At 43.7% G+C, this 21,999-nt stretch overlaps 1 protein-coding gene across 1 annotated transcript; it reads left to right on the top strand.

Moving 5' to 3' along the window:
• Positions 1 to 793: 793 nt before the first annotated feature.
• Positions 794 to 21,768, top strand: LOC133664468 (kelch-like protein 6). The gene is made up of 7 exons (XM_062069112.1): positions 794 to 1,096; positions 2,680 to 2,845; positions 12,484 to 12,933; positions 12,992 to 13,229; positions 19,076 to 19,278; positions 20,945 to 21,158; positions 21,233 to 21,768. Exons 1-7 carry the CDS (start codon positions 870 to 872, stop codon positions 21,529 to 21,531), a joined length of 1,797 nt encoding a protein of 598 aa, XP_061925096.1. The 5' UTR covers positions 794 to 869; the 3' UTR covers positions 21,532 to 21,768.
• The last annotated feature ends 231 nt before the right edge of the window (positions 21,769 to 21,999 follow it).

Consider the following 21,999-nt stretch of genomic DNA (forward strand, 5'->3'; position numbering starts at 1 on the left):
TAAAAAGTAATATACTAACAATGTTTTAGGTGAAACTAGTTATAATTAATATGTTTCGTCATCCATTAGCACACACATAGACAAACACAAAAATATATAAACACACATAGTATGCACATAAAGTGTGGAGAATTGTACTTTTGATGGATTTAAAAAATTAATTGAAAAAAAATACTTTGAGAATAAAACATTGTTCAATGTGAAGCAATTAAGCAATTTATAATTAATATAGTGTTTAATAATAATACACAAACGCACACTCGCATAATAGCGTCATTTATTAAATATTTAATATGCATTTAAATCAATTATATATAATGATTATTACAATTACAAAAATCCACACTATATTATGTGTATTGATTAACATAATTAACATAATAAACAATACAAACAATAAATATGTAATAACAGTTAATAACATATACCATAACCCTTGTCTCTGGTCAGACAACTGTTGCATTAGCATTTTTATTCTTACATATTTTTTTATTTATATTATACATATATATATATATTTTAGAAGATTATTATTTTAAATAACCAATAACCATAATATGTTATTATACAAGCTAATTTTGCAATAAACATGTACATACAAGTATTTGTAGTATTGCTTTAAAGGCCTCAGAGCATTAAAAAGGGAAGTTTCGCTGAGTGTCAGAAGAGGAAGTACGTTAAAAAAAATGTTGCGACATGTATGTTGGAGACAGAAGAGAAATAGGAAGTTCGCAAGAAAGGAAAGCAAGACAACAAAGTGGCAGCAAGCTCGCCAGCGTAAAAACCACAGGAGTATTATGGTCTGTGCATCTTGCAGGTGTTCACAGAGGGAGAGAAGTGAGCAGTAGTTTCAAGAAGAGCTTTAAAAGATGAGCGACTCACTCGAGAAGACGACAGAGGGCCCTTTGTTGGAAGACGCGGGCTCGGAGAGTGGCAGCGAGTACCACTGGGAAGATGGAGGCCTGGCTATGGAGCTGCAGAGAGGGATGGAGAACTTACGAGTCAACCTGGAGCTCACTGATGTGACGGTGTGCGTTCAAGGACAAGACTTCCCTTGCCACAGGGCCGTCCTCGCCGCGGCCAGTCAATACTTCAGGTATACAAAAAAATTATACAAACCCCAAAACCAGTGAAGTTGGCACGTTGTGTAAATGGTAAATAAAAACAGAATACAATGATTTGCAAATAATTTTCAACTTATATTCAATTGATTACACTGCAAAGACAAGATATTTAATGTTCAAACTGGAAAACTTAGTTATTTTTAGCAAATATTATCTCATTTGGAATTTGATGTCTGCATAATGTTTCAAAAAAGCTGGCACAAGTGGCAAAAAAGACTGAGAAAGTTGAGGAATACTTATTTGGAAAATCCCACAGGTGAAAAGGCTAATTGGGAACAGGCGGGTGCCATGATTGGGTATAAAAGCAGCTTCCATGAAATGCTCGGTCATTCACAAACAAGGATGGGGCGAGGGTCACCACTTTGTGAACAAATGCGTGAGCAAATTGTTGAACAGTTTAAGAAAAACATTTCTCAACCAGCTATTGCAAGGAATTTAGGGATTTCACCATCTACGGTCTGTAATATCATCAAAAGGTTCAGAGAATCTGGAGAAATCACTGCACGTAACATTGAATGCCCGTGACTTTCGATCCCTCAGGCGGTACTGCATCGAAAATAGACATCAGTGTGTAAAGGATATCACCACATGGGCTCAGGAACACTTCAGAAAACCACTGTCAGTAAATACGGTTCGTCGCTACATCTGTAAAACTCTACTATGCAAAGCGAAAGCTCTTTATCAACAACACCCAGAAATGCAGCCGGCTTCGCTGGGCCCGAGCTCATTTAAGATGGACTGATGCAAAGTGGAAAAGTGTTCTGTGGTCTGACGAGTCCACATTTGAAATTGTTTTTGAAATGTCCTCTGGACCAAAGAGGAAAAGAACCATCCGGATTGTTCTAGGTGCAAAAGCCAGCATCTGTGATGGTATGGGGGTGTATTAGTGCCCAAGACATGGGTAACTTACACATTTGTGAAGGCATCATTAATGCTGAAAGGTACATACAGGTTTTGGAGCAACATATGTTGCCATCCAAGCAACGTCTTTTTCATGGACGCCCCTGCTTATTTCAGCAAGACAATGCCAAGCCACGGGTTACAACAGCGTGGCTTCATAGTAAAAGAGTGCAGGTACTAGACTGGCTTGCCTGTAGTCCAGACCTGTCTCCCATTGAAAATGTGTGACGCATTAAGCATAAAATACCACAACGGAGACCCCGGACTGTTGAACAACTTAAGCTGTACATCAAGCAAGAATGGGAAAGAATTCCACCTGAAAAGCTTCAAAAATTGGTCTCCTCAGTTCCCAAACATTTACTGAGTGTTGTTAAAAGGAAAGGCCATGTAACACAGTGGTGAACATGCCCCTGTGCCAACTTTTTTGCAATGTGTTGCTGCCATTAAATTCCAAGTTAATGATTATTTGCAAAAAAGTTTCTCAGTTCCAACATTAAATATCTTGTCTTTGCAGTCTATTCAATTGAACATAAGTTGAAAATGATTTGCAAATCATTATATTCTGTTTTTATTTACGAATTACACAACGTGCCAACTTCACTGGTTTTGGGGTTTGTAATATTCACAATAAAAAAAAAGTTTTACTTGTGTTCAGGGCCATGTTCTGCAGTGGCTTGAAGGAGAGTCGTGACGAGAGGGTGGAAATAAAAGGACTAGACAGCAGTGTAATGCAGTCTCTCTTGCAGTATACTTACACCAGCCAGGCGCTCCTCACTCAGGAAAATGTGCAGAGAGTCCTGGAAGCAGCCTGTCAGTTCCAGGTATGACCTTTATAGAAGTGGAGTCCTAATTGTACACGTCTGATGGGTGTCACACAAAAGAACAACATATAAAAGCTTTCCCTTACAAGGAAAACCAGAAATGCTTTGTGATCCATGATCACCATGGACACCATCAGGCATCTTCTGGATTTGATATTTGCAAGCAGAAAATACTGGTCATTGTAAGGAGGCTAGCAGCACGGTGGAACAGGGGCTAGTGTTGGTGCCTCACAATAAGAAGGTACTGGGTTTGATAGAAACAAAAAAACAATTAGACAGGGATAAGACAGAGAGACAACAAAATCAACAACATCAGCAAATATGATATGAACAAATAAAATACCAAAACGTATAGAAAAGTAGCAGTTATTGAAATAAATAGTAATAACACAGAAATGACAATGAACATTATTGCACTAAAATGGAACAACAAAAATACCAATAGAAAAAACCCTATTGATAAAGAATAATAATAAAAAGTTAAATTTAGAGTACCACTGACAGTCACACACAAACTACGTGTGGTGAGATTTCCCTCTGCATTTGACCCATCCCCTTGTTTCACCCCCTGGGAGGTGAGGGGAGCAGTGAGCAGCAGCGGGTAATAATAATAATGACCTCTATTATCAACAATACGATTGCTTCAAATGCAACAATATATAAAAATATAATCGAGAAAGGGATAAAGAGAAAGAGACAGAGACAGAGACAGAGAGAGAAAGAGAGCTGTTTGCACTGAAAGCTGTATGCGTTGGCATAATCTTCTGTACGGAAAATCTAGTTTTTTGCTGGACGTATAGAATAGAATAGAGTTTTATTGTCATTATTACAGTGAACAGGTTCAAAGAACAACAAAATTGGAGCATTTCCCCTAAGGTGCATAGACTATAATATAGTAATATAAATAGTAAAAAAAAGATAAACAAATAAGAGATATATATATATATATATATATATATATATATATATATATATATATATATATATATATATATATATATATATATATATATATATATACACATGCATGTATATACAAATACACATACATATATACACATACATACACATATATACACACACACATATATATACACATGTGTATATATATTATATATATATACACGTGTATATATATTATATATATATATATACACACGTGTATATATATTATATATATATTGTGATGTGCGGTCACAAACCAACCTCCCAGAGACAGTTTTGTTTAAAGTTCAAACGCCGCAGCGTTGTTTTATTCAGTCAGTTTTTCTGAATAAAGGTTAACTTAAAGTTCTTCCCGATTGGGGCTTCCATTGAAACAAACAAATTGTCACTTTTTCCAAGTCTTGATCATGTCTCCTAAATTGCCGCCCGATGGAAGCAGACTTTTCCCAGCAGGGAGCCAGCCACACCTAAAGAGTGGCGTAGTTTGACCTCCTGGTGCATGCTTTCACTGTGATGGCTGGCCCTCTGCCCAGTCTCACCTGTTCGGAGGTATTGTGATGCTCCACATATCCCCCCCCTAAGCTCCTTGTTGGTACGAGGAGCTTCCTGTTCCTCATCTTCATAGCGGCGGGACATCGCGTCGGCGTGGCGGATATCCTTTCCAGGGCGGTGCTCGACAGTGAATTTATAATTTTGCAGTTCCAGGAACCAGCGTGTCACCCGAGCGTTGCTGTCCTTATTGGTGGCCATCCATTTGAGGGGGGCGTGGTCGGTCACCAGAGTGAAGCGTCTTCCCCATAGGTAATACCTGAGATGGTGGATGGCCCACTTCACAGCAAGACACTCCTTCTCCACGGTAGAGTAGTTTTTTTCGTGCTTTAGCAGTTTTCGGCTAATGAAGGTTACGGGGTGTTCATCGGCGCCCACCAATTGGGCTAGGACTGCCCCGATCCCAGTGCCAGAGGATCTGTGTGGAGGACGAAAGGCTTCGTGAAGTCAGGTGCAACAAGGATGGGTTCCTCACACAGAGCCTGCTTTAGCTTCTCGAAGGCCCCTTCCGTTTCGGTGGTCCAAGATACTCGGTGGGTTGACCGTTGGCGCGTGAGGTCGTTGAGGGGGGCCGCTATTGTGGCAAAGTCTTTGATAAACTTCTGGTAGTAGCCGATCAGACCTAAGAAGGACTGCACCTGTCTTTTAGTGATGGGGCGGGGCCAATTCCGTATCTTCTCCACCTTCTGGGCTTGGGGTCGCACACACCCCCGTCGGTTTCGGTCCATCCTACCCGGCACTTCTTGGCGTTCGCTGTTAGACCAGCCTGACGAAGGGCCCTGAGGACAGCCTCCAGGTGTTCCAGATGGTGGGCCCAGGTTGCGCTGTGGACCACGATGTCATCAAGGTAGGCGGCGGCATAGGCTTGGTGAGGACGGAGGATTCGGTCCATCATGCGCTGGAAGGTCGCAGGGGCCCCGTGGATGCCGAAGGGGAGGACAGTGTACTGGAACAAGCCATCTGGAGTTGAGAAGGCCGTCTTGGGTTTGGCTCTCTGGGTCAGGGGTACCTGCCAATAACCTTTTGTCAAGTCCATGGTGCTGACAAAGCGGGCAGGTCCAAGGTGGTCAATCAGCTCATCGGCTCTAGGCATGGGATATGCATCGAAGGTGGAGATTTCGTTTAGTTTTCGGAAGTCGTTGCAAAACCTCAAGGAGCCATCTGGTTTTGGGACGATGACAATTGGACTGGACCAAGGGCTGTAGGACTCTTCAATGACGCCTTGGTCAAGCATCTTTTTTACCTCTTCTTTTATCGCTTCCCTCCGCGCTTCTGGGACCCTGTATGGTCGTTGCCTGATCACCTTCCCAGGCGGGGTCTCTATGTCATGTTCTATGACCTGGGTGCGCCCGGGCATCTCTGCAAAAATGTCCCGGTAGCAGCCCAAGAGCTCTTGGACATCTTGGACTTGTGTTGGGCCAAGGTCTACGCCTACATTGACGGCGGGTTTCTGGGAAGAGAGGTCCGTTAGAAGGGCAGGGCTAGGCAAAGGTGCAGCAGTGTGCCATCTTTTCAATACATTTACATGATACAGCTGCAAACCTTTCCTCCGGCCGGGTTGCTGCACACGGTAGTTGACCGCCCCCACTCGCTCAGTGATCTCGTACGGGCCGTGCCATTTAGCCAAGAATTTGCACTCTGCCGTCGGGACCAATACTAAGACAAGGTCACCCACCTTAAACTCACAGAGACGGGCGCCCTTGTTGTATGTTCGTGCCTGGGCAGCTTGAGCCTTTTCCATATGGTTCCGGACCAGTGGCCATACCCTTCTGGCTCTCTCCTGTAGGTGTTCCACGTGGTCTATAACGTTCCGGTGGGGGGAGGGCTGACTTTCCCAGGCTTGCTTGGCGAGGTCCAGCAGACCCCGTGGATTCCGCCCGTAGAGCAGCTCAAAAGGGGAAAAACCTGTAGAGGCTTGTGGCACTTCACGAATAGCAAACAGTACATAAGGAATTAATTGGTCCCAGTCTTTCCCGTCAATTTCAACCAGTTTCCTTAACATTGTCTTCAAGGTTGAATTAAAGCGTTCCACTAGTCCGTTAGTTTGTGGGTGATAGACGGAGGTTCTTATCTGTTTTATCTTAAGCCATTTATACAACGCTGTCATTACACGGGCCATAAAACAGGTACCCTGGTCCGTCAAAACCTCGTCTGCTATTCCAACCCGGCTAAAAAGCATGAGTAGTTCATGGGCAACATTCTTGGCTGTAGCAACACGCAAGGGAATGGCCTCGGGGAATCGGGTTGCATAATCGACAATGACAAGTATATAGCGGTGTCCACGAGACGATTTTGGCAACGGCCCCACAATGTCCATAGCTATCCGTGAAAATGGCGTCTCAATAATAGGAAGGGGTATGAGGGGATCCGGAGAAAGGGCCGCGGTGCCGCTTTTTGACATTCCGGACATGTGCGACAAAAGTCCTCGACGGCTCGTTTCACCCCAGGCCAATAAAAACGTGCAACCACTCGGTCGTAAGTCTTCTGGGCTCCCAGATGAGCCCCTAATTGGTGGGAGTGAGCGAGGTACAACACCCGGGTGACAAAACTTTTCGGCACTAATAGTTGTTCGACAACTTCCCCTCCCTTAGTTTTTTCACTTCGGTACAACAGACCCGCTTTTACCAAAAAATGAGGATAAGACACCCCACTCACCCCAGCGACCAGTTGACCGTCTATGGTGGCGATGCTTTGGCGGGCCATTTCCAGGTTCGGGTCAGCCCATTGGGCTGTGGCGTACTCGCCTTGAGGTGGATTCCCCTGGACCGGCATGAGCGGGAACTCAGAGAAGGGGTCTTCACTGGCTGGAGGGGTCTCTCCCCCACTGGCGTCTCTCTCAGATGCTCCACTTCCTGGTGAGGTTCCTCTAGGTGCTCGGAAGGTGGGGAATGCGGTCCGCGGGGTCGAGGCTGCGGGGCGCCGGTCCCGGCGTCTTGTTTGTCGGGGAAGATGTGGGCGGCGGCGGCCTGGGTTCCAATACCGCTGGAAGAGGACACAATCCGTGCCTATCAGCAGAGGGACAGGTATGTTGGGGACCACCCCAGCAGCCACAACGGCGTCTCCACGGGGGGTCTGGACCCGGATATGACTGACCGGATAATAGCGGGCATCACCATGGACGCAGGTGACCGGGACGGTGTCTGAGCCGACAGGACCAGCGTAGTCAGCCCTCACCAAGGTGACGACGCTGCCAGAATCAATCAGGGCATGGGCGTCTGTACCTCCCACCCGCACCGGCAGGGAGGCATGGGGTCGGCCGGTGTCCCCGGTGTGCAAGCAAGGTCGGTGGGCACCCGAGCTGGCGGCAGACGGCATTGAGACGTCTCGGTCCCGCTCCGGACAGGCCCAGGAGATGTGGCCTTCTCGCCCGCAGACATAGCACCTTCTGGGGGGCCGGGCCCACCTTTCCGGTGGGTTACTATCCCTTGGGGAATTACGTGGAGGAGTATGGGGCGGAGATCGCCGGCGCTCACGACCCATCCTTTCAGCAGGGGTGGGGCGGCTTGGCTCAGCTCTGGTGGTTCGGAGCATCTCGTTGCTAACTTGGTAGTTCTCCAACAGAGCTACCAGAGAATCCAGGGAGGTGGGGCTCACCTGCGCAGCATACTTTCTGGCATCGGGCGGAAAAGCTCGAATACACCGATCAATCACCAATCTTTGGATCCAGGGTGTCTCCCCGCCACTCATCAGCCAGCCCTTGGTAAGACGTAGCAGCTCTGCGAGCTGGGCCCTGGGCGGCTGGCTGGCACAGTAGGCCCAGGCGTGGTATCGCTGAGCCCTAGCTGGTAGGCTGTACCCATGGCTTGCTAATATGGCGGCCTTGAGCTTGGGGTAGTCTCGTGCGTCCTCTGCTGGCAGGTCTCGGCAGGCGTGCTGGGCCTCCCCAATGAGGAACGGGGCAATTATTCCTGCCCACTCACCGGGTGGCCATCGCTCCCTTGTAGCAGTGCGCTCAAAGAGCTCCAAATAGGCTTCAACGTCGTCCTCGGGGCCTTGTTTGGTGAGGACTCCCCCCGGGGCTCGAACCACTGCTTCGTCTTTGTCGACCATCTTGAGCAGTTCCTTCATCGCATTCTGCAACTCCGCCTGGCTTTGCAAAAGCACCATTACTGCTTGCTCCATACTGTGGTTGGGGAGGGTCTTCTATACCTGCATTCTCCACCAATTTGTGATGTGCGGTCACAAACCAACCTCCCAGAGACAGTTTTGTTTAAAGTTCAAACGCCGCAGCGTTGTTTTATTCAGTCAGTTTTTCTGAATAAAGGTTAACTTAAAGTTCTTCCCGATTGGGGCTTCCATTGAAACAAACAAATTGTCACTTTTTCCAAGTCTTGATCATGTCTCCTAAATTCCCGCCCGATGGAAGCAGACCTTTCCCAGCAAGGAGCCAGCCACACCTAAAGAGTGGCGTAGTTTGACCTCCTGGTGCATGCTTTCACTGTGATGGCTGGCCCTCTGCCCAGTCTCACCTGTTCGGAGGTATTGTGATGCTCCACAATATATACTGTACATATATATATATATATATATATATATATATATATATATATATATATATATATACATATATACATACATACTGTATATGTATATATCCACATGCATATATCCATACATATGCATATATATACGTATACACATACATATATACACATACATACATATACATATATACATATATATATACACACATTATATATATATATATATATATATATATATATATATATATATATATATATATATATATATATATATATACACACACACATGTATATATACACACGGACATATATATATACACACACACACATATATATATATATACACACATATACACACACACACACACACACACACACACACACACACACACACACACACACACACACACATATACATATATATATATATATATATATATATATATATATATATATATATATATATATATATATATATATATATATAAAGTAACAGAGGTGTAAGTTGACAGGTTATTGCACATTATTCTGTTTCACAGTCCAGTATTATTGCACTTATCAAGAGGCCATTTGGGATGTATTGCACAGTCCAACATTATTGCACATTATAGTCCAAAAAATAAAAGACATGACACATGAGGACATGACGGACACAACAGTTAGAAGAGGAACTGCAACACAAGTATCGATCCCATCACGCTAGTATCGGCCAGATTCAAATACCCACCTTGGTTTAATACTATCAATGATTCGAGTGATACGTCCCGCGCTGCCAGGCACCCTCACAAAAACAAAAAGTACATATTTTGCTGCATGAATGTGGGAAAATGTCTCTATCTTGTGGACAAGTAGAAAACATTTAAATGGAAATGAATACATTAATAAATGACTGCCCAAAACCATAAAAACAAGCAAAATTACAATTTTGGCATGCAGGAGTTCTTGTTTATGTTGGCTGATTATTTTGCTTATGAATCTAGTACTTATGTCTTCAGATAAATAATTGCACACAAGTTAGGTTAGTCTGGTGACAAAAAATATTTTCCTTCCATCCATCCATCCATTTTCTACCGCTTGTCCCTCTAGGGCAGGGGTGTCAAACTCATTTTAGATCGGGGGCTACATGGAGAAAAATCTACTCCCAAGTGGGCCGGGCTGGTAAAATCAGGGCACGATAACTTAAAAATAAAGACAACTTCAGATTGTTTTCTTTGTTTGAAAAAATAGAACAAGCACATTCTGAAAATGTACAAATCATATTGTTGTTGTTTTTTGTTTAAACTTACATGTTACGCTTAATAGTATTCCATCTTTATTTTTTCGTTATTTATACTTTCTGAATTAATTATGTGATAATGTTCATCAGTCAACTCATTTGTGTTAATTTTCAATCTATCAAGATTAAAATAAAAAATTACAGGATACTATTTATGTAGTTTGATGATTTTCTTCAACTGGTGCACTAACATCATGTTTTTTTTGTTGTTTTTTTTACATATGTAGCATCATCTACAAAGACTACAAAGACAAGATTGCTATTGCGACATCTAGTGGAGACATTTAGAACAGCAGTTTATTTCATTCAAAAATTTCGGCTCATTTTTATACTTTATACTCATCCCGAGGGGCCGGATAAAACCTGTTCGCGGGCCTGATCCGGCCTGCGAGCCGTACGTTTGACACCCCTGCTCTAGGGGTCGTGGGTGCTGTACCTAACCCAGCTGCATTCAGGCGGAAGGCAGGGTGCACCCTGGACAAGTTGCCAGCTCCTCGCAGGGCCAACACAGATAGACAACCATACACACTCATTGTTAATTAATAATATATATATATATATATTTTTTTTCTCAATAATTTGCATGCTCTCAACAAAGGCGGACGCTTTCCTTCCCTCTCCCCTATTGTTTACCTGCTTTTGCTTCTTCGTCTCAACCTTTTTTGGAGCCTCTCTCTGCACTGTTCGGCAAAGCTAACCATGGAATTGATTGACTGGTCTCTCAACGCAATTAACAACATTTTCTCAATGACAAAATTGAGCTCGGGGGAATCGGTCTGTCTTGACGGAATGTTTGCTGCTGGTTATAAGATGGACAAGTTGCGCCGTTTCCGCCACCCACCCCCACAATCGCACTGTTGCACGACTTGAGTTTTACGTCGTCATGTGTGCTTATGTGCTTTGGCACCGCCCTTGTGGCGACCTATCAGCTTCTTGTCCTGTACCCACTGTTATATTGTATTTCTGTTACTTTGACGGTGACTGTAAACTAGGATTGTACGGTATACCGGTACTAGTATAGTACCGCGATAATAATAAATCATATTTGGTACTACATCGCCTCTAAAAAGTAACGGCACCCCCGCCACCCCCCTTTTTTAACGGGCATGACGACGCGTCATTGTCACCTCATGACATTGCTGGTTTTATGAGCAAACGAGCATGTTCGGCAGCGCACAATCACAGAGTACTTACAAGCAGACACAGTGTGTAGACAGAAAAGGGAGAACGGACGTATTTTGGCTTAAAAACTAACGATAAAGGTGAAGTTATAACACTGAAACGCCCTCAGGAAGAGGTGCTTTAAGACATGGCTAGCTAGCTAGCGGCTTAAGTCCAGCCGCAGACGGCAGTGTTTTAGCGACTTCTAAATCACTAATCCTCGCCTCCATGGCGACAAATAAAGTACGTTTCTTACAAGTATCATCCCTGCAGGACGAGGAATAGCTAAACATGCTTCACTACACACCGTAGCTCACCGGCGTCAAAATGTAAACAAACGCCATTGGTGGATCTACACCTGACATCCACTGTAATGATACCAAGTACAGGAGCGTATCTAGTCGATACTACTATGATTACATCGATATTTTTTAGCATCACATCTTTTTTCCTTTTAAAAAAATTCATCTTGTTTATAAACTCAGGAAAGACGTCACTGGACACATGAGGACTTTGAATATGACCGATGTATGATCCTGTAACTACTTGGTATCGGATCGATACCCAAATTTGTGGTATCATCCAAAACTAATGTGAAGTATCAAAAACAGAAGAATAAGTGATTATTACATTTGAACAGAAGTGTAGATAGAACATGTTGAAACAGAAAGTAAGCAGATATTAACAGTAAATGAACAAGTAGATTAATAATACATTTTTACAGTTTGTCCTTAACAATTTTGACAAAATATTAGAATGAGAAATGACACAATATGTTACTGCATATGTCAGCAGACTAATTAGGAGCCTTTGTTCGTTTACTTACAAATAAAAGAAAAGTTGTCTCATATGTTGACTATTTCATGTAAGGACAAAATTGCAATAAGAAACATATGTTTAATGTACCCTAAGAAAGCCTATAATGCCATTTTTTGTGGTCCCCTTTATTCAGAAAAGTATCAAAAAACATTTTGGTACCGGTACCAAAATATTGATATCGGGACAACTCTACTGTAAACAAATCCTATACTTTTTCATATTGATTTGAGCTTGGTTTTCAATAGCGTAACAATCATTCTCGAGTGCAGTTCTTGAGAGATGGTTGTAATATTTATATTTTGAGAAAAAGCATTTTATGCTCCTGTTAAAAAGGGAATTCTAATTTTTTTCTGAAATGAAATAATCGCAATGAATCCACTTGTTTTGTGTTCTTTCTGTGGTAGTTTCTGCGTGTTGTGGATGCATGCGTTGGCTACCTGAGCAGATCCCTTCAACCGGAGACTTGCATCGGGATCCTCAACATTGCTGAACGCCATGCCCTGCCTGCTCTGAAAGTCAAGGCTCAGGACTACCTGGTTTTCCACTTTTCCCAGACGGTCCAGCAGCAGGACTTCCCAGAAGTGTCGACGGAGTCGTTAGAGACCATCCTGCAGAGGGACGATCTGGACGTGAGGTACGAGGAGTGTGTTTTTGAGGCACTCATGCATTGGGTGAGGGCCCTGCAAGACGAACGGCGTCATGTTCTGACCCGTTTGCTGTCGTACGTGCGGCTGCCGCTGTTAGAACCGGCATACTTTGTGGAAAAAGTGGAGTCCGATGAACTGATCCGCAGCTGCAGTGACACCTTTCCTTTACTGCAAGAGGCCCGTTCATTTCACCTTTCTGGAAGGGAGGTCAGTATCTACACAAGGAATACAACCGATGGTGATCTGAAGTATGTGCATCTTGTAGGTGGTGTCAGAACGAACCAAACCGCGCGCTCACCATTTCCTCTCAGAGGTGTTCCTCATCATCGGAGGCTGCACCAAGGACGACCGCTTCATTTCCACCGTCACTTGTTTGGACCCGCTCAGACGCAGCAGACTGGAGGTTGCTAGGCTACCTGGCACCGAAATGGAGGATGATTCTCAGAAAAGGAGATGGGTGGAATTTGCTTGCACCACCTTTCGCAATGAGCTTTATATATCCGGTGAGAAGGCATTTTTTACGTTCTTACACGTTATGTACACTGCAGTGTCAGGATCCCCTGTCACACTGCCTGTAACACAAAGTACACCATCAATTAAATCAGTGGTTAGCAAACTGTTTGGAACATAAAAATGACGTTTTTTTTTTAAATCAAAGTGTGAAGATTAAACTTAAACCAGCCCTTCTCAAGCATGTTTGTTTTTTCAATATGTTGAAGCTTATGTAGCACTTGGCTTCACAGTGTCGACGGTGGGAGGTAAGGAAAGACGAGTGTGTTGTTTTCTTTATTGTGAATAAGAATTCAATGTTATGCAGAGGTGTACTTATAACAATTTTATGGATTCGCAGTGGAGAGTGGGGCGGGGGCACGAAAAAACGTTTTCTTCCTTGGGGGGCGTAATAGAAAATAATTGAGAAGCACTGATTTAAACAAACGTATCAAGACTTAGTGGTCGTCAACATTTTTTAGTTTTGTGTTAATTTTTAATTCAGCCATTTCTGTTTTTGTTATTTGCTTTATTTTTGCTGTGATTTTTTGGGGGTTTAGTTTTATTCCGATAATGTGCCAAAGGGGCCAAAAAATAACAAGCCGTGTGACCAAATGGCTCCCGCGCCGCACTTCAGATATCCCAGCTTGTACAGATTGTCTTCCTCAGGGTTGAGTGAGTGATTTGACTTCAACTGTTAGCAATCAAGTGAGTCAAACTCAAGATGGCGGGTGGCAGTGTGTTGGGAGAAAACACTCCTTGCCCTAATGCTAATCCTGCAGTTTTCCCGAAAACCAATGTGGGAAAATATATGTAATAGATGAGTTCTTGAACTTTATTTCTGACAAAATGAGGACTTTTGACCATAATTAAATCATTCTTTTGGCTGATAACAACTTTCCATCGGAATGTATTACAAAGTCGAAGGGCTTCCTGTTTGAAGTATGTCTGACGACTACACAACAAACAATTTATCACACGAGGAAAGACAAGGACATCAAAAACGCAAAAGCATGCTTGAGCTTGTTTAATGAGTTTGGGGACAATATGTCTAAGCTCTCACTTGTTGGCTTTGGAAATATCAAAGCCTCGGCCCTGCTCAGAAGAATAGAGCAATTGAGCAGTGAAGTTTCTGGGCTGCGGAGGACCATTGAAGCACAGTCGGATATAAATGAGAATCTAACGGCAGCTACTGTGGCTGTGAATTGCCAAGTGACAGCCATGGAGTAGAGCTACACAGACCGTGGCCACGGGACTGCTGCAGGGGGTATGTGACAGGTGACGGTGTGGAGGCCTACTCAGCAGGCAGAGATGGCGTTACTCCTTCCGGCTGCGGCGGATACAGAGAGCATTCAGCCCCACACACCGGCCAAGTCACCGCCGTGGAGTGTTGTCGTGAGCAATGGACTTAAAAAGCCGAACATTAACGTTACACCCAAGATGCAACCCGTACCCACCCGAGAGGCCGCGAGCAGAGGAATAGACCTACAGGAATTATTGGCACCGGCACAGAGAGCCACATCAGTGATCACGACTAAGCAAGTGAGTATAATTGGCACTAAATTCTCTCCGGATGTGCATGGTGAAACTTTGTGCACTTATCTATCTGAGAAGTTGGCCAATAAGTCTGTGACATGTAGGAAGATAGAATCGCACGGCAGCAGACTCAGCTAATTTCATGCCTTGCAGACTGTAAAGAAGTAGCTGACATGTACAGTCCCAAATCTGGCCAGCTGGAGTGTATGTTAGGAAGTATTTTAATCCCCGTGGGCACAGAGCCTCTGCTAGCAATATTTCTGTGGGGAGAAACAAAGCTGTGGCTGAATCCTCAGGAAACTCTAATGCATGTTGTCTCAAGTAACTGCCAGGGGTTGCGCGCAAGTAACAGCGCAGGGGACAGAGCTCGACGTGTTGTGGTGGATAAACTTCTTCAAAATTGTGACATTCTATGTTTACAAGACATATTCCTCTCCAAACAGGATTTGGGGAGGTTGAATTCTGTTCATGATGACTTTCACGGTGCTGGAGAGTCAACTACAGATCTCTCTAAGGGCATTCATTATCAGAGGGAGAATTCCTGGGGTCGTGGCTATCTTGTGGCATAAAAGGTTTGATTCTGTGATTATTATGGTCAGACTGGAAACTGACTGGTGCATTGGTGTTCAGGTCAGGATGAGTCCGTTTATAATTCTACACACCTAGATATAATGATAATGATTATGTGAATAGGCTGCCATTTATTGACTCTTTTATTGATGATAATTGTTGCACGACCATTTATGTTGTGGGAGACATGAATGCTGATATTTCTGATAAGGCTTCCTCCTTTGCCAAGCACATGATCAAGATGTGTGAAGACAATAATCTGGTACTATCTAGCCAGGTGTTTCTACCTGCGGACAGCTTCACTTATTACAGTGAAGCCCACAGAACAACTAGCTGGCTTGATCAACTGATTTGTACTGCAGATGCTCATGCAACGCTTGGGTCTATGAAAGTACTGTATGAAGCCACCACAACTGATCATTGCCCTGTTGAGATCACGCTAGACACTGGCAGTCTCCCTGAGACAATGAGGGAGGACAATAGCGGAAGTGAGGACAAGATAGACTGGTCTAAACTCTCCTCAGATTTTGTGTTATTGTATTGTAGGAGAGCAGATGAATTCCTGAGCAAAAATACATTAACCTATGCATGCCATTCTGGGTTCCAATGTCAACTGTAATGTCACCTCTCACAGTGATGACCTCTGTGAAATGTACAATTGTAATGTGTAGGCTTTAATAGAGGGCAGCACGGTATGTGCCTCACAATACGAGTTCAATCCCGGGCTCGGGATCTTTCTGTGTGGAGTTTGCATGTTCTCCCCTTGACTGCGTGGGTTCCCTCCGTATACTCCGGCTTCCTCCCACCTCCAAAAACATGCACCTGGAGATAGGTTGATCTGCAACACTAAATTGGCCCTATGAATGTGAGTGTGAATGTTGTCTATCTGTGTTGGCCCTGCGATGAGGTGGCGACTTGTCCAGGTTGTACCCCGCCTTCCGCCCGAATGCAGCTGAGATAGGCTCCAGCACCCCCCCCTAGAAAATGGATGGATGGATGGATACTTTACTAGAGGCCGGCAGACCTCTACTCACTCATCTTAGTAAAGCTAAAAACACTAAGCCTGGGTGGAACAGGTATGTAGCTGGCCCACATGCAGAGGCTAAGGCATACCTTACGGCCTGGGTTATTGCTGGTAAATCTAGACAGGGACCTGTTCTTGTGCATAAAAAGCTAACCAATACTAGATGACATATTTGTACTAGATACAAATATTTTAGTGCGCTTTGTTGGCAAGCATGAGCAAGCCTTGAGAGCTGACTCTAAGGAGTGGAAACCGCTTGACAGCAATGTCACTGGCTTCTGGAAGGAAGTTACAAATATAAATAGGGTTAAAGCAGCATTGCCATGTAACAATAAGGGTGTATCTGGTGGAGGAAATATAACTGAACTATGGGGACAGCACTATGCTGCGCTATTCAACTGAGTCAGAAGTGAGCCATATTATACAGGCAACATAGAGGAGGAAGTGGTACACATCAGCCCCCATGACATTTCACAAGCCATCAGGCAACTAGCTGATAAAGCCTGAGGGTAGCTGTTTTACAGGGTTGGTAATGCATGGCATCCTGCCAGATGTTATGCTGACAGTTATTTTAGTACCAGTCATTAAAGACAAGGCTGGTAAGGTAGGGAGTATGGACAATTATCGACCTATCGCCCGAGCCAGCATACTATCTAAAGTGCTAGAAAGTGTGATAATATACAGAGTTGGGGATCTTAGTTACACCACAGACAACCAATTTGGCTGTAAGAGCAAGCATAGCATTGACTTGTGTATTTATGTTTTAAAAGAAGCAGTAGAACAATACAGAGCACAGGGCTCTACAATGTTGGTAGGTTTTATTGATGCATCTAAGGCATTTGACACAGTCAACCATCACAAAGTCTTCACCAAGCTGAAGCATAGGGGTGTTCCGGGTAGCATCATACGTATTCTGGCATATTGGTCAGGCAGACGATGCAGGTAAAATGGGGGAGTAGTTTATCCTCTCTCTTAGAGTTGGCAATGGGGTACGGCAGGGTGGGCTTATATCACCAGGCCTTTTTAGCCTGTATATGGATGACCCGTCAAGTCGGTTGAGAGACTGCAGAACAGGGTGCACAATTGGGAACACCTTAATCAACAACTTTATGTACGCTGATGATTTGGCCATTATATCTCCCAGTAGTGCAGGGTTCCAACGGTTTCTTAACATATGCTCAGACTATGGAGTCAAGTTTGAGTATATTGCCACAAAGAGTATGGTAATGATATGTAGGATCAAGGAGGATCAACATCTTAATTTTCCAGATTTCTACTTGTCTGGGCAAACCCCGTCTGTGTGCAACAATGTAAAATATGTAGGCCACATCATCAATGACAAGATGGAGGACGATGCTTACATGCTTTGGCAGAGAAGAATGCTGTATGTCAAAGCCAAAACGTTGGTGAGAAAATTTCCCTACTATTCTGATGAAGCGAAGGTGTACTTGTTTCTAACTTTCTGCACTTCTATGTACACGGCACCCCTCTGGGTGAGGTTAAAAAAAGAGAGTTTGAGCAAACTCTAGGTTGCATATTGTCACAGAATCCTGCTCAGAAAGCCCAGGAGTAGTAATGCCAGCAAGCTTTTTTGTGATTTAGGGATAAACACATTCCACGCCACTCTGAGAAAACTGATGTTTAAATTTATATGTAGACTGCAGGGGTCCGAGAATTATCTTATTATACAGATAACCAATCCTAGGTGTAGTTCTGTTAGGTACCAATCCCATATATGGAAACACCGGTATCTGTGCCTTTAACAGAATGTATAGATGCATTTTTAAAGTATATTTTTTTATTGCTGCTTTTATTTATTCATTAGATGCCTTTACTGAATATGCACACACACTGTTTTAATAATATGTGATAATGCCTTTTATACTGTATTCTTTTTTTTATGTACTGTATGTGATTGTATGTCTACTTGGACGTTGAAGTCTGCAATAAAGCTTGATTATTCAGCTTGTTAGCTTCCCATCGCGACTGAATGATGGTAATTCAAGACAGAAGTAAAGTTATTGTAGGGTAGATCAAATACATCCATGCATTAAAACAGTCAGCTTTAACAATCTGTTGTCGTCAGATGGATTTTTTGACTTTTTAGCACGATCAAATTATTGATAAAGTAATGGTAAATGCATTATACTTGTATAGCGCTTTTCTACGTTCAAGGTATTCAAAGTGCTTTGACACTATTTCCACATTCACCCATTTACACACACATTCACGCACTGATGGCGGGAGCTGCCATGCAAGGCCTTAACCACGACCCACCAGGAGCAGGGGTGAAGTATCTTGCTCAAGTGCACAACGGACGTGACTCAGATGGCCGATGCCGGGGATTGAACCAACTATAAAACATACAGTGGTAATCTCTGGAGTTGGAGTCAAAGTGGTAGCAAAACATTGACATACTTAGTTGTAAAACTTGTTTGTATTTCACTGTTTAACTGACACCTTACTCATGTTTTTCTATGCTATCGTATGTTATCTCAGTCAGGGGATTGTTCAAAAAGATAATTAACCAACACAAAATGTCCAGTCTTACTTCTTTATTGATGAATGAATGAATCAGGACAAGAACTGAGTTGTTCATCTGCAGGCTTGTGGGCCAAATTCTAGTTTCTTCATTTGTTCCCTTGTAGATGCCAAGTTTTGTCTGTTTAGTGTACTTTTTCGGGTGAAAAAATTAGGGGATTTACATTTGCTTCTGTCATGCTACTCCAGGAGGTAAAGAGACTCAGAGGGATGTTTGGAAATATAACGGCGCTCTGGACAAGTGGATCAGAATCGAGCCTCTGACAATTGGGCGCTGGAGACATAAGATGGCAGTCCAAGGCGGGAAGGTGTACGCATTGGGCGGGTTTGATGGCGTCAAAAGGCTCGACTCCGTAGAGGCCTATGATCCTTTCCACAACCGCTGGACGCAGGTAAGCGTGAATGCAATTTAATTCTAAACGTTCCACAAAGCACCAACATTTACTTACCTCAACATGAGGTGAACATTGAGTCGTGTTCAAAAGTTTACATACACTTTCATCTCACATCACATGGACAAACATAAGACCTTCTGGAGGAAAGTTCTGTGGTCAAATGAAACTAAAATTGAGCTGTTTGGCCACAATACCCAATCAATCAATCAATCAATGTTTATTTATATAGCCCTAAATCACAAGTGTCTCAAAGGGCTGCACAAGCCACAACAACATCCTCGGTTCTGAGCCCACATAAGGGCAAGGAAAATCTCACAACCCAGTGGGATGTCAATATGAATGACTATGAGAAACCTTGGAGAGGACCGCAGATGTGGGTGACCCCCCCCCCCCCCCATCTAGGGGAGACCGGATGCAATGGACGTCGTGTGGGTCTAGCATAATATTGTGAAAGTCCAATCCATAGTGGATCTAACATAATAGTGAGAGTCCAGTCCATAGTGGGGCCAGCAGGAGACCATCCCGAGCGGAGATGGGTCAGCAGCGCAGAGATGTCCCCAACCGCGGTCCACCCCGGGTCGCGACTCTGCACAGCCAGCACTTCATCCATGGCCACCCAGCAATATGTTTGGAGGAGAAAAGGGGAGGCCTTTAATCCCAGGAACACCAACCTACCGTCAAGCATGGTGGCGGTAGTATTATGCTCTGGGCCTGTTTTGCTGCCAATGGAACTGGTGCTTAAATGGGAGAGTAAATGGGACAATGAAAAAGGAGGATTACCTCCAAATTCTTCAGGACAACCTAAAATCATCAGCCTGGAGGTTGGGTCTTGGGCGCAGTTAGGTGTTCCAACAGGACAATGACCCCAAACACACATCAAAAGTGGTAAAGGAATGGCTAAATCAGGCTAGAATTAAGGTTTTAGAATGGCCTTCCCAAGTCCTGACTTAAATGTGTGGACAATGCTGAAGAAACAAGTCAAATTTAGCTGAACTGCACCAATTTTGTCAAGAGGAGTGGTCAAAAATTCAACCAGAAACTTGTGGATGGCTACCAAAAGCGCCTTATTGCAGTGAAACTTGCCAAGGGACATGTAAGCAAATATTAACATTGCTGTATGTATACTTTTGACCCAGCAGATTTGGTCACATTTTCAGTAGACCCATAATACATTCATAAAAGAACTAAACTTCATGAACAAGTATGTGCTCCAATCACTATATCACAAAAAAATAAGAGCTGTAGAAATGATTGGAAACTCAAGACAGCCATGACATTATGTTCTTTACAAGTGTATGTAAACTTTTGACCATGACTGTAAGTCAACACACAGACATTATCGTCCAAATACCAAGTCAAGTGAGGACCAAGACTATTGTGTCCTGTCTACAGTCAAGCATGGTGGAGGTAGTGTCATGTTGTCGGGCTGCCTGAGTGCTACAATCCAATCAGGAAACATGAATGCATGTGACAATGTGAAGCAGAGCATGAGCCTCCCTTGAGAAAGGGGTCACATTGAAGTTTTCAGTTTGGGGTTCAGTGTATAGTATCTGTATACTGCAGTACAAACTGTACACGGACTACGCTAAAGTACTTCCAAGTTGTCGCTTGGGAAAATACAATGGTTGCTGAAATGTGAGGGTTCTACTGACTTTTGATGCAGGTGGCGCCCCTCGCGGTGGGCGTGAGCTCCTTTGCTGCTGCAAGCTTTGACAGATGGATCTACGTGATCGGTGGCGGGCCAAACGGAAAACTGGCGACCGATTTGGTTCAAAGCTGGGAACCTGGAACAGATTTCTGGGAGCTGAGGGCGCCCATTCCTGTGGGAACCAAGTGCACCAATGCAGTCTGCTTCAAGAATTGCATCTACGTTGTCGGCAAGTTGGCTTTGACGACGAAAACATCCGTTTTTGTCTTCAGTGGATGTTTGTCATCCATGGTGTCCCCACAGGTGGCGCCATGCACACCATGTACTGCTACGCCCCTGTGTCAGACTCCTGGTCCGTTGTGAGCCGTCTGGGAGAGAGGGCGAGCTGCGCCATCGCTGCCTGCAACAACAAACTCTTCATCACGGGAGGCCGGGATAACAAGAACCACGTGGTCTCCACGGTGATGTGCTGGGATGTTGATAAAGGTGTCCTCACAGAGGAATGCGCTTTGCCCATGGGTGTGTCGCACCATGGAAGCGTGACACTCCTCAAGTCCTACACGCACTTGCAAAAGATAGCGTCCACGCCCGAGTCCCAGTGAGAACGTATGACGACCTTGCTTTTCCACGCTGAAAGACAAGCATTGTCACTCTTGTTATTTTGTGTCGAACAAATATGTTGTGGCAATGCTGACGTAGCAGACTTCACACAAGAAATGTGTGATAAAAAAGACCTTAGGGGTCATATTTGTCGTCCTGTGAGTAAAAGGTGTGTTTGCTGGATTATTCCTGTTTCTTGCTAATATTATACTCTGCTGTGCTGGCCATGATGTTAAAAATAAAATACACATAACGACACACAATTTCATTTTGACTGCAACATTCATTGTGATAATGGACTGTTTAGTGATTTGTGATTGCATCATGTATTCATGTTACCATGTCCGTTATAAACATATTTCCTAGTTAACCATAATCTTGATAGTATCACACGTAGCAAACGTGTGATATTATATTATATATTATATTTCAGATTGGTTATAAAAAATATCATGCAGTTTTTTTGTTTT

This window comes from Entelurus aequoreus, linkage group LG14, assembly GCF_033978785.1.
Source record: "Entelurus aequoreus isolate RoL-2023_Sb linkage group LG14, RoL_Eaeq_v1.1, whole genome shotgun sequence".
NCBI lineage: Eukaryota > Metazoa > Chordata > Actinopteri > Syngnathiformes > Syngnathidae > Entelurus > Entelurus aequoreus.